This window comes from Geospiza fortis, unplaced genomic scaffold (genome assembly GCF_000277835.1).
Source record: "Geospiza fortis unplaced genomic scaffold, GeoFor_1.0 scaffold281, whole genome shotgun sequence".
Classification (NCBI taxonomy): domain Eukaryota; kingdom Metazoa; phylum Chordata; class Aves; order Passeriformes; family Thraupidae; genus Geospiza; species Geospiza fortis.
In genome coordinates, this window is record NW_005054340.1 from 505,479 (window position 1) to 518,303 (window position 12,825).

Below are 12,825 nucleotides of genomic sequence, written 5' to 3' on the forward strand. Positions count from 1 at the left end.
TGCTCTGCAGGAAGTGTCTGGGTGGGGTAGTGGCGGCTGGCAACAGCCAAGTTTGCCCGAAACCTTGCTGCCAGGTGTTGTGCCTGCCTTACAGGTTGGTGTCCTCTGAACATCCCTCTACTAACTTCTATTAATGGAAAACTGATCACAGGGTAATGGGTTGTGAGATTTTTTTGGGTGTTTTGAACGTTTTTGTTTTTTTCTTAGAAAAACCAAAGCCATGCTCTTAGCCCAGCAACTCATGCTATGAGCTTCTCTTAATTCCTCTCTCTGTCCCCTGAATTCACAGGCAAATTTCCCCTATTTGATTCAGATGGTAGCCAGAGACTCCTGGAGGTTATTCCTCTCAAATCTATAAACCCATGGGGGTCCACAGACAACTCTGTAAAGTAGTATTTGGAAATACAAGCTCAGCGGGCTTTAAAACCTTGCTGCACAAAAGGCTGTTCTCCTGCAATTCCTAGGGGTTTGCAAATGGACCAAGGTTGCCCTAGAGCAGCAACTGTAATTAATTTAGCACCATTTACTGAAAGCAAAAGAAACTGGCCTTTTTCTTTTTTCTCTGGAATACTTTAATGCATTACAAATCTTCAATTTGTAAATGCTTGGAGTCTTTTTAATTAGGGAGTGCCTTTCACCTCTGGAGAAGCTTGTTCATATCCTAGCATTTTAAGAGAAGTAAAGTTGACATAATGAGGCATCTTAACACAGTTGTTATTGAAAGCATTCATTGATCCTCTTCAAAGAAAAAATAATGTTGGTTTTACTGCAAAACTGCCTATTAATTGCCCAATTCATTTTTGCTTGTTTGCCTTCTAAGCCTACCTCACTCTCATTAGCTCTCATACAGGGTACTAAAAATAAATTTTAAGGTAAAACTGGAAGAGCAATGTAAGGAACCTTACATGGAATATGATATATTTGCTCTTCTTAAACCAGTATCATACTTTCTACTTCAATAATTCAATAGAGAGGATGACATGCTTACCTGTGCACAGGTACAAATACAATACTTAGCACATGAAAATAAACAGCTCAGCATAAAAAAAAAAAGAAGAGATGGGCTAAATTATGCTTTGCTAAGACATTCCTCACACTGCATTAAAAAAAGAATATCATGAAAAAATGGTCTCTTTATAGTCCCCATGTACCCTGAATACCTGTATTTGCTGCTGAAAAGACAAAGACGACAAACCTTACTATCAATTTCACTGCTCCCCAGAGCAGACTGGATCACGTACAGCAATGCATCTGTCAGGCCATCACACTCCCTCATTCTTCTGCGGGCCTCCTCTCCAGCAGAGCTGACATTCCTGCAAGGCAACAGCAAGGGTCACTTTCCTCACAGCTCCCTGCCCCACGTGAAACCTCACAGTTCACATACAGATAGAACACACGTTTTCCTTCTTCCTCTCATCAGGTCAGAGCTGTGAATAATGGAGACAGCTGCCAAAGAGCTCAGGAAATGTAACGCAGAGGGGAACAAATGGAAGACATCAGGTCCCCCACAGGATGGGGCTGAGTGGCCAAGCAGCATGCGCCCACCTGCATGGGGAGACTCATGGCCCACTAAATTTGGAGAAGGGTTGATAATTTCCTCCCTTCCTTCCTTCCTTCCCTCCCTCCCTCCCTCCCTCCCTCCCTTCCTTCCTTCCTTCCTTCCTTCCTTCCTTCCCTTCCTCCCTCCTTTTCAAAATATGCTTATGTACATATAAATCAGGATTTCAAAAGTCTAGAGGTTTTGACAAATACATCTCCTAGGAACTGAAGAGCCCAGTAGTTAGGGTTCTTAACCAGAGAGAAAAATATTACCAGAGCATAATATAAAACACCTGCTGTTGCTTGTTTCTCATTTTACATGAGTTTCCTTTTCTCTTTTATTTTGAGAGAACATCAATGCCTCAGTCTTCTCTTTACGTAGTTTATTTTACATTGCAAAACTTAAGGCCTCAGAATATTGTAATAATATTGTAATTCTTGTGTTTCTTAGATGGGGTCACATGGCCTTCTGAATACATTTATACAAATCCAATTAAAACAAAATTCACCGCATAACATATTGTGTCATAAAGTTCAAAGTACTGATACACAAAGAAACAAATATGTATGAATGAGCATTTACAAACAGAATCTATACTTGCTAACATCAAGTCTCCCAGAGAAAAACTACATGCAAATTTGCATAGCAGGTTTGATTTGGAAATGGGTGAATTAGTAATCTCAAGAATGGGGTCTCCTTCAGTAGGGGAAGATAGCCCTTTGCTGATGTGGCTCATCTGCAGCTCTTCTCTCCCCACTACTAAAGTTTATACAAAGAAGGAACATAAAAAGCACATACACCAGCCCTATGTATTTAATGCTAACGTGTGGAAATGGAAGGGAGGACACTGGCCCTTAAATTTGGGAAGAAGGCAAGGCACTTTGTATCTTTTATGCCATTTTCAATGACCTTTGCATTAAAGGTGGGAAAAGCACAGGAATCCTGGGAAGGGGGAAAGAATTTCAGATAGAAGAAGATGAGAGGACTTAGGGCTAGCTTTCCTTTCAATTCTTTTTATGCTTTATCTACTTCATCCTGTTCTGCCTCCTTATTATCTAAAAAAACCTGAAAAAAAGCATTTTCATTTCCCCAAAGCAACAAAATGTCTTATAACTGGACAATCCCCCAGTTCCAATGCAGGTTCCTAACTGACTCTGCCCCCTAAACATATATGATTTGCCATCTATACTTGCATCCCTACACAGTCCTAATTAGCGCTGCTCTCTCACACACAAACTGGCCCAATTAATTCAATACTGCTCCCTTCACCTCAGAAGACAGCTTGACAGAAAACATATAGCCCTGGAGCACTGGAATGAATTCTTGTATCTCTCTAGCAAACAAATTCACTCTCCTTGAAACCCCTCATTTTTTGCCACATTACACAGCAGACGCCTGCCCTTCATAACAGCTTGCAAGTTTTGTGTTGTCTGGTTCCTCTGGTCCCTGAACTCCAATGCCTCCTTCCTTTATCTCTCTGGTGCTATAAGATCAGCAGGTGAGGGGTTTTCCTCCAATTCATGGGGAAACTTTCTTCTAGGAAGTAGGGTCTGGATAACATCAATTGGAAAAACTCTCTCCCTTAGAAATGATGGAAAGTTCTGACTTACCTTTGTGTGGCAGAAACAAGAAGGTAAAAATATAGAGCATGGTTTTCCCCAAACAGAGTATGTGCCTGTATTTGCAGGGCTGGGGACTCCACCTAAAGTAGAGTAGACCGCCCTCTTTTAAAGGCAAGAGCTCCACCGACATTCTGAAAGGGCAGCACATGTAGGAAAAGCAGAATCATGGACCAGAAAAGCTCATTGTGGGGTACAGAGTGAGGACAAGAAGGATTATTTGACTTCTTTCTGGAATTTCCTTCTCTTACCCTCTAGGCATAAAGTAGGTAGATAAATATAGATGGAGAGAGGGCATTGAGGCACTCGTGCAGGTTACCCAGAGAAGTTGTGGATGTCCCATTCCCTGCTAGTGTTCAAGGCCAGGCTGGATGGGGCTTTGAGCTATCTGGTCTAGTGGAAGATGTTACTGTCCATGGTAAGGTGTTAGAATTCAGTAGTCTTTAAGATGCACTCCAACCTAAACCATTTTATGATCCTATGACTCTATGATGAAGAAAGTGGTATCCAGTCCTAGAAGAGCAACTGCAGAAATTATAATAGGAGGATGCTGAGGAGGAATTCTCAGCATGGCCTTGCGCCTTTCTTCGCATCACTATGGAAAAAAAAAAAAGCTGAAATATTCCTGAATCCTTTTAAACAGAGATAGATCTTCAAGTCTGTACTAGAATGATGTGTAACTAGAATAATAAGGCTTCTTTATATACTGAGGGCAAGCTCTCAAAATAGACTGATTTAGACACCACCAGAAACAGAGAGATATAGTCTTCCTCATCTTCTAATTGAGGTGATTTTTCCTTCTCTCTATCACAGTGAACTGCATGTCACCTTGACAGTCCAGAGCTTGCAGAGACTGTCAGCCTTTCAGCTCCTCTTCAAGTTCACCAGAAACAACTCCTCACCAAGACAGCAATGTAGACAACCTTATAGTCCCTGAGCTGTGAGCTATCTGCCTCATTCATTTCCAGCAAACAGAGAATATGAGGCCTTTGCACAAAGCAATACAGACACACCAGGGGCACATCTTGCACAGACAATGCATCTGCTGGGTCTGTATGGAGGAGATGTAGAGTCGGGTTCTTCTGTTTATCATCCTTCCCCATTATGCTCCAGTTGCTCCTTTAATCAAGAGATGGATATTCTGAACTCCCATGACTATCTTTCCTTTTCTTACAAAAGTCACTGTTTACTTTCTGAACTGACTCATAGCTACTACAGCCCTCACTGAGATATGGTGCATTTATTTACATAGGAAACAGCTAAAACACAACACAGATCCAAACCTTGCATCAGCATTTTGGCAGAAATCATCAGTTGATTATTTCAAAAGAAATACATCCCAATATCTAGCTAGTCTCATGTCACCTCTACTGAAGTAATCACTGTTAACTGAGATCATTCACAGAGGGTCTCTAATACCGTCATGTTCAGGCAAAAGAGAAACAATTCCAGATTAAATGAGCGGTCAAAGAAAACATGCTGTTGTTTAAATTCTGTTTTTCATTGTTAACTTGGACATGCTGTAGCTGTCAGTGTGACAGGGAATAAGACATGATTTGTCATTTGTGGATTTACAGGTCACTGTGCAGATGCTAAACTGGAACATTAGTAGTATCTACTGTTGGTAAGACGTCCCACTAAGTCAGGATATATTTTTCCAGTGTCATTTTTCAAACAGGTGAAACCATTTTTTCTGGATGTCTTACAAGATGTGGAGATACGATGCACAATTTTCAGGGCAAAAATATTTCTCCATTCTAAATGCAGCCCACCCCGTATACTTTGATTCTTTGCGTAAACTCTGCTCATGGTATACGTGAGCCATAGGCTGTCATTTTGAATCTAACAGGGCAAGGAGTCCTTCAGCCTGCCATAAACCAGTAAAATGAATTTCAAGTAGAATCCAGTCATGCAGGAATACCAAGAATACAGAGGACTGAAGAATAATTCTTACTTTAGTCAGAAGGTTCTAGTTAGACCTCTAAAATTCAGGTAACACAAATAGCTTTTTCTCACGAGAGGAAGACTAAGAACAGATAGTCAGAGCAAGAGCTCAGACCCATGGCTCATCAAACTGATTTTCTGAATAAATGGCTGATTGACTTTGCTAATTACCTAGGAATGGGAAGAGAACTAAAATAATCCAGCTTTAGTTTCATGGGAAAGTGTGCCAACTATCACATCACCACCTGAAAAATATCAACAGGCACGATCCTCCTTACCTAGGGCATGTCAATCCAAGGTTCTCGGGATATGAAGGGTGTGGTATAAAGGAGTGCACTGTGCAGAACACACCTCACTCCTGTCAAGCCTGGCACTGGCATTAGTTATTCAATGCCATTTTCAGGCTCTGAGGTAGGGGAAGATGGGTGGTGCCAAGCAATTTCTTTCTGCTTTAGGGTCATTTTCCATACATTCATACAAACTGTGGGAGGTTCAGAGCAATGTCCTTATGATTCTAGGATAACTAAAATCATCTGCCTTATACAGGGGAGGGACATGAATTTCTACAGAAAGATCATCCAGAAGGCAAGCGAGTGTGCTGAGACATGACCTCTGGATATGGGAATATTTAGCAAGCTGTTGACATTACTCCCAGGGCAGTTTTATCCATCTCAGAGACAGAATTAAAGCATCTGCACCTGCCTTCCCTAAGCATGCTCAGGTCACACCAAGTAGTAGGACCTTCACTGTAGCAGCTACCAGTCTTCAGATTGCAGATCTCATTGCAGTCATGCCAGATAAGGGTTGAAAACAAATAATCTGCATTTAGCAATGGTGAAATTGAGACAGGTATTCCTCAAAGCCCCATGATAAGAATTATGTTTAATATCTAGTGTATGCAATATTTTTGTCATGGACTGAATAAGAGAGGACAGACATGGGAAGGATAATATCCTAAATTAGCTGGAAAGCACAAGTTATCTTCAGCATGAAACTTCAGAGGCCTTGCAAGTATATAATTATTCCAAGAAGTTTTGTGTAAGAGGGACTAATCATAAAAGCCTCAATCTTTTTCATCTTTCTAGGTTATAAGAGCCACCAAAAAAAGATTTTTCAAAGTAAGGGGGAAAGTTTTACACAAATCAAGAACTACACCAACCCCATTAATATTACAGTGACTGCGATTATGTTTGCTGGAGGATACCTAGCAAGGGAAAAGCCCTCAGAATACTGAGTAACTGAGTTACAACTGGCACACAAACTAATTTTAAATTAAAAACCCAAACAAACAAAACCTCACCCTGAAACTGGCCTCCTCTAGATGTGCTCTTTTATATGCTGCCTGTTTCTATTTCTGTCTGATAGACTGAGCATTTCTCCTTCAGGGACCAAGCCTTGTCTCAGGGGCAAGCTGGCATCCCCAGTCCCATCAGAGGGTGCTGTGGTGATGATCCTCTGAGCTGGCCTGCCATGTAACACATGATCCCCTAAGAGCTTTTGCTTTTTATGTACACTCCCAGCTGTTTCAGTCAGCATTCAGGCTCTTTGCTGCAAGGGTTTAATACAATGACACAGACAGCAAAATGAAGCAGTTAACACCATGCATGTATCCATCTAGTGTGCCCAGCGTTGTCAGCAGACCCTGTGCAACCATACAATCTGAGGGGCTTTTTATCGTGAAGTAGACCTCGAGTCACACTGCCTTATCTGTAAGTACTCAGTGCAGCCTTTGGACATGGAATAGATAGGTTAGCTGTAGTAGTTCTAGTTACTACTGTTACTTTTAGACAAATTCTGATTTTTTATAATTTGTACAGTAAGACTTTTTAAAATCATCTCTTTTTGCTGGAAACTAAACTAGCTGATAAGACTAGCTACTTCTGAGACAAAATAGAAATTTAAACAAAGCAGAGACAAAACAAAGAAAACACAAGATGATTCATTCTTCATTATTAGAGTTTCTAAGTGTTAGGTTTTCAGTGAATATAAAATCAGCTATAGTTTGGAAGTAAAAATAAATTAAAATAGATTTTTCAGTCACTGCCACAGATATCCCTTTAACTTTTCCTGATTTGAATGACAGTTCAGTGCAGTATCACCAAAATCAGCAAGATTTCTTTGTAAGTATTCTTAGCAACACTTATAGCTTTCTTTATCTATTAGCTGGCTGTCAGAATTCAGCAATCCTTCATGTGGATTCAGTATAACATAAGTTTTGGTGAAAACCCATCTTGTATTAATTAGAATAGCCCAACTTAGTTAAAGAAGACCATTCTATATCAACAAGGAACTTGGCCTAAGTGAGATCTTTCTCCCTTAGGTATCACTTTCACTTTAAAAGAATACTTTTTAATTAGACAAACATCTGACAGTCTAATGTGGATACAGTCTTGGTTATTAACCTTTCTATCAAATGCTATAACAATGTTATTTAGCTTTGGTTATTCAGGTGGTACCTGTTTTCAAAGCATCAGAGCAATTAGCCCACCAAGTCAAGCACTCAACAGGTGCCTTTTACTGCTGTGCTTCTGCATGTCCAATCCTAAGGCTAAATGCACTGTTCTTAAAGACTGCTCTGTGGGATTTGTGAAGCAGTTGACTCCTAACATAATTTTTGCTATTTTGATAGTTTTGAAAGATACATGATGGGACAGCACATGAACTGCAATAAACACCTTAAAAGAAACCATCTCTGTAAAACAAACCCAAAACCACCCCGAATTTTCTGGCAGGAACAGTCTTGGTAAGATTTCATGCTATAATCAGCCATAGCTTCATCTAAAAGAAAAAAAAAAATTCTAACTACCCCTCTCCTCTTTTGCTGTGTTTTCATTTGATGTGCAATTCTATTTAACTACAATACACAGAATTAGACATAGTGTATTGAGGGAATCTTTAAAATTATGGTATAATGAAATCCTACCTGCATAAAATTTCTATTTTGATATTGAATTTCTCTGACATTCAGTATTTTGTTTCATAAAAATCACTGCACTCACTAATGCTCATCTGTTTATACAGCTTTTATTACACTACCTGCTCATTCAGAAAGAGCTGAAGTATTGAGTCACTTACTGCCCTTGGGAAGACCTGCTGTGGTACAGACTCTGAAGGTTAAAATGGGAATGGTTAAACATGTCAATGTCAAGATACTTTTCTCCATTTACAATTGTCATGTTGCTAAATGGAGCTCTAGATGTGTTGAAGACTGCGAGAATGTAAATACAACAGCATCAGCTTTTGATGATCCAGCATTAAATACCAGCATCAGCTCAGGCACTTCTGTCCTACAGAACCACTATCCAGAGGACTCTGCAAGTCTTACTCCCTGCATGGACTGAAGAGCAACAGGACACATTTGTAGAGAAGGATGGCACTGAGGCTGCCAAATGCAGGTATCACTCCCTCCACCAGCACTCAGTGAAACACCCACGTGGCCAGTGGGAGCACGCCCTGAGGAACTACTACCGGTCTCATTCCACATTTCTTCCCTGGCTACCTGTTCTGATCACTGTGAAAACTCAAAATTACTGTGTCAGATGCTTCAGCACTGGAAAGTAGTCCATTTTTATTTTTCTGTTCAGCTTGTTATCTTATTCAGAAAAAAACTGATCAGACATAAACAGTTTTCAATTAACCTCATTCTACCTACTGTTTATCAGGTTATTTTCCTCAAATGCTTATGTATTGGTCTGTTTTGATGTTCTTAATTGCCTTTCTCTACATGAACCATTCAAGCAATCTCTAAAGTATTATAATTCATATTATTTGTACATCATTTCTATGTCTACTTTTCCTCTCCGCTAAAAGCCTCTGTTTGTCCTGTTCAGGACTGCGGGAAAGCCTTTGACTTGCATGAGCTGCCCTAGCAAAAATACTTCTGCAAGAATAAAAATGTCTCCTCTTTTATTTTTTGTAGGCTGTAGTCTCAGGAAAAACTTGGTATTATGACTGCATTCTTAAGAACAATTGAAAAGAAGCAGACAAAATGCTTTAGAGCTTGCAGTAAGCATCAAAGAAATACACTATCTGTAAAAGGCAGTAATTTACTATGTCTAAAATATTATTCTGTGTACCAGCACGCCTTACAGTGCTGAGACCTCTTTATAAAATTGTTTGAATGTTATTTCTCTAATACAATTTTAGCTGTAAAGAAAAATCACTCTCCTTCAGTCAAAATTGTAACATGCACAACAGCTGAGGAAAGAATTTTCATTCGTACCTGAACCTTGGAAAAGGAATTTAGCCAACCTTCACAGTGTGTGAAATTTCTTGCCATCCTTTGATGTATTTGACCTTTTTTTTATCTGAAGAACAACTAGTACTAACAAATGAAAAAAAAAAACCTCTTAGTTTTGACAGCTCTTTCCCCTTGACTTAATCCCAGTGTAGCTCTTGTGCTTTTCAGGAATACATGCAAGCCCCTTTTCTATGCAGTGAGAAATACTTCAATGCCTGAGTTGGTCATGATAAAAGGGGAACTTCAGGATCCAACACAGGGCCAAAATACACTCCTGACCTGCTGCCAGGTTTTACCTGAAATTGGTCACTACTAGTGGGCACATTCCACCAACAGAAGACATATTTGACTATAGTAATAGAAAAGGACCAGATCATCACATATAAGCATGATGCTTTTTGTAGCACAACAGTTTTCTTATTTAATAAAACTTCTAAACAACAACAACAACAACAAAATCAATGAAAAAGTTTCACAAGTATAATTTCTGTAATCAGGAAAAAACCCTACAAAATCTAAAAGCAAAACCTACAAAAAACAGACTTTGGGTTAATACCTTCTTAAAGGTTATTTGTTAAATATCTTGTGGTCTTAAAGGACTAATTTGTGCATCCTTTCTCCCCTCTCTCAAGTAATGATGATCTCAGTACCAGAGATTTGATACCCTCTGGAGCCATCCTCTGCTCCATTCTAATAAGGCACTTAGAACTGGGTCTCCAGCACACTCAGAAGTCTTTGTACAAAGAATGTCATTGCACTACCTCACAGAAGAAAAAAAGGAAGTGATATGAAGCCCAATATCTCTGCATTAAAACTTTCTCAGTCATTTGAGTGTCTTGCATTCCAGTGAGTCCTACTGTCCCTAAATTCTCTTAACTGAAAACTATGGAAGAAAAAAGCCCTTTAATGCCTAAGTTGTAGGTCCCTGTCTTGGTCTCCTTTGTGGCTCATACACACAAATGCAACAGTAAGAAGTCAGTTTGCCAGAAAAACCAGCCCATTTAAATATCAAGTGAATGCTTGTTACATGGAAAACAGTCCATTTGCCACATAGACCCACAGGCCACACAAATTCAGTTTAAGAGCAACCAAACACAGGTAGTAAAAAGTCAAGTGCCACAACTGTCAAACTCCTTCTACAACATGATGCAAGGAGCTAAATCTGTGATTCGGGTATAAACCCAGTAATTCTACATTTGCAAATAAACAGAGACTTTGAAAGGACGGGAAGCTGAAATGAGCTCTCCTAGTTTGATGATAAAGGGATGTGAATGCATTTCTAGGCAAACACAAAAGCCACATCTTGAAAAAAATTAAAAAAACCCACCAAAACCAGAAAAAGAAATAGAGCTTATTTCAGACATAGCAACTCAGGAGAGCATCTGTATGAGGAAAAACTACTTTAACCCTGGGATGGGATACCATGACCATGTCATTTTGGTTTCTCACTCTGTTAAAACAAGTATTCTACTTGGGCTAGATGACAGTTCAGATTTGACTTTCTAGTTGTATAAATATGAGAATAAATAATGGCATTAGAGATGAATCTTGGATTCCATTTTGACATAAGATTATACTTTTTATGCTATGATTTTCACTTTTCCATTGGGTATGCTGATTTTTAAGTTGGCACTGTTGTTACTAAACCAAACCTAGAAGTTTTGGATGAGGTATTACAACATAGTGCACATTCTTTTTATATACTTTGGTAGACACTTAAGCTCAGTAAGTCTGTTTGCCTCTGCCCTTAAGTTTGAAACACTTAAAAGCATTATCAGGAATGCAGTTCTTCTCAGGTCTTATAAATCAAAGTACTGGAAAGTTATACCGCTCTCTTGCTTTGGTTTTAGAACTCAGTGGAAAAGATAACTGCAAAAATAAGACCAGAAACAGTGTAAATAGGTATATTTAATAAAGTTACCACTGTAAAAATCCTATGAATAAAGATTAGGTTCCAGAAAAAACACAAGAAATATGCAATCCTATCAAACTGGAGGAACAAACAAATACGATCGTGATTGCTCAAGTAAGATGATTCCCTTAACCTACAAAGCAATCTCCCTGTCACATCTGAGTTTCAAGTGCCTTCCTGCATCTATTTTGCAGTCTTGAAAAGCCATTATCAGTGCACTGCCTTGAGAAGAAAGGAGGGTAAATCAGCTTTGGTTGTTGACTAATCAGATGAGCACAATTAATTACAACACCAATCAGTTCATTAGATTATTAGCTTCATCTCTTTTTGATCAGCCACTTAGAAATTTTAATACAGAGGATAAGAAGTCACAATGCAGAACACTTATTAGTATCAGAAGTATGAAATGCTGCTCGGAAACAAATTAAGTTAGAGCACAGCACAGCAAAGCAGAAGACATGCTTTCCATCTATGTGATTGCTCATGCTCTCAGTGAATTGACTGCTACTGATATTTCTCTGGCTGGAGTCTCTCCAAATCTGAGAGGCATCCTTCTTCCCTACCAAACTAAAAATCTTTAGAAATGCTGCTTATTTGCCATTTCTCCCTGTTCTTTGTCTAAACTAGTTTGCAGTATGTAAATTCTTTTACTGTCATAATCCTGTCACAAATGCTCTGTTACCAGCTCCTTCTTCAAATTTTCAGTTAGGCATCTCAAAATTAATTTATTATTTGCTCATATTATTTCTTTCTAGTCACATAATTAAACGATCCTGTTCCTGTGAAATTGCATTTTCTTATTTCTAGAATAATCTCAACCCTCAATTTTCTTTTCTTTATGCTTTAACTCCATTAAAGACATCAAGGTATCTAAGCTGATTCCCAGTAATAGCATCTCACGGTGTTATGAATTTTTGAGCTAAATACCTGTTAAAAAATCTCATTATCATAAATTGCCTAATTGTAAAAAACATATAATGCAATGCATAATAAATTACAATTCTTACGCTTTGTCCAAATGTGCCTTCAGCATAAGAAATAAATATGTATGTTCGTGTCCTATTTTTATGACAGTTCACCTGAAATTGCCTGTGAGCATCCTACCTCAAATTATGTCACATCATCCCATCTCCAAACAGCTTTATGTGCACACTGAGGGATGGAGAAAGAACTGACCCTCTAGTGTGTCCTTCAGCCTAATGAGTCCCTGTGCATCACTGCTGCTCAGCACCATGCTCTAACCAACTGAGCTAATCTCAGGGCCAACCTGTACAAAAAGAAGGGGATCACTCTATCACAAATCTACTTACCCCCACCTAGTCCATGCCAGAACAACGAACAAACTCTGCTATGAGGGTTACTGTTGATGCTCTGCACCCCTTTGGCTGATACCCCAGGGATGGCATCTGACAACCTGGATCTTCTGCCAGAACAAACTTCTTACAAGACCCTACACTGCCCTGTTTTGATGCCTAGCTCTGCTGTATGTCACAGGAACTGCTCAGGAGGGAGATATTACTTATTGTGAGAGATTAAATTTTTCCCTTTTCATTTTAACACATACCCTTTG

General features: G+C 39.2%; 1 protein-coding gene across 1 annotated transcript in view; it reads right to left on the minus strand.

Moving 5' to 3' along the window:
* CTNND2 (catenin delta 2) overlaps positions 1 to 12,825 on the minus strand; it is a 635,688-nt gene that overhangs the window by 96,018 nt on the left and 526,845 nt on the right. The window contains exon 11 of the mRNA XM_014307661.2: positions 1,196 to 1,313. Within this exon, the coding sequence (XP_014163136.2) occupies positions 1,196 to 1,313 (118 nt within the window). The remainder of the gene's footprint in view (positions 1 to 1,195; positions 1,314 to 12,825) is intronic.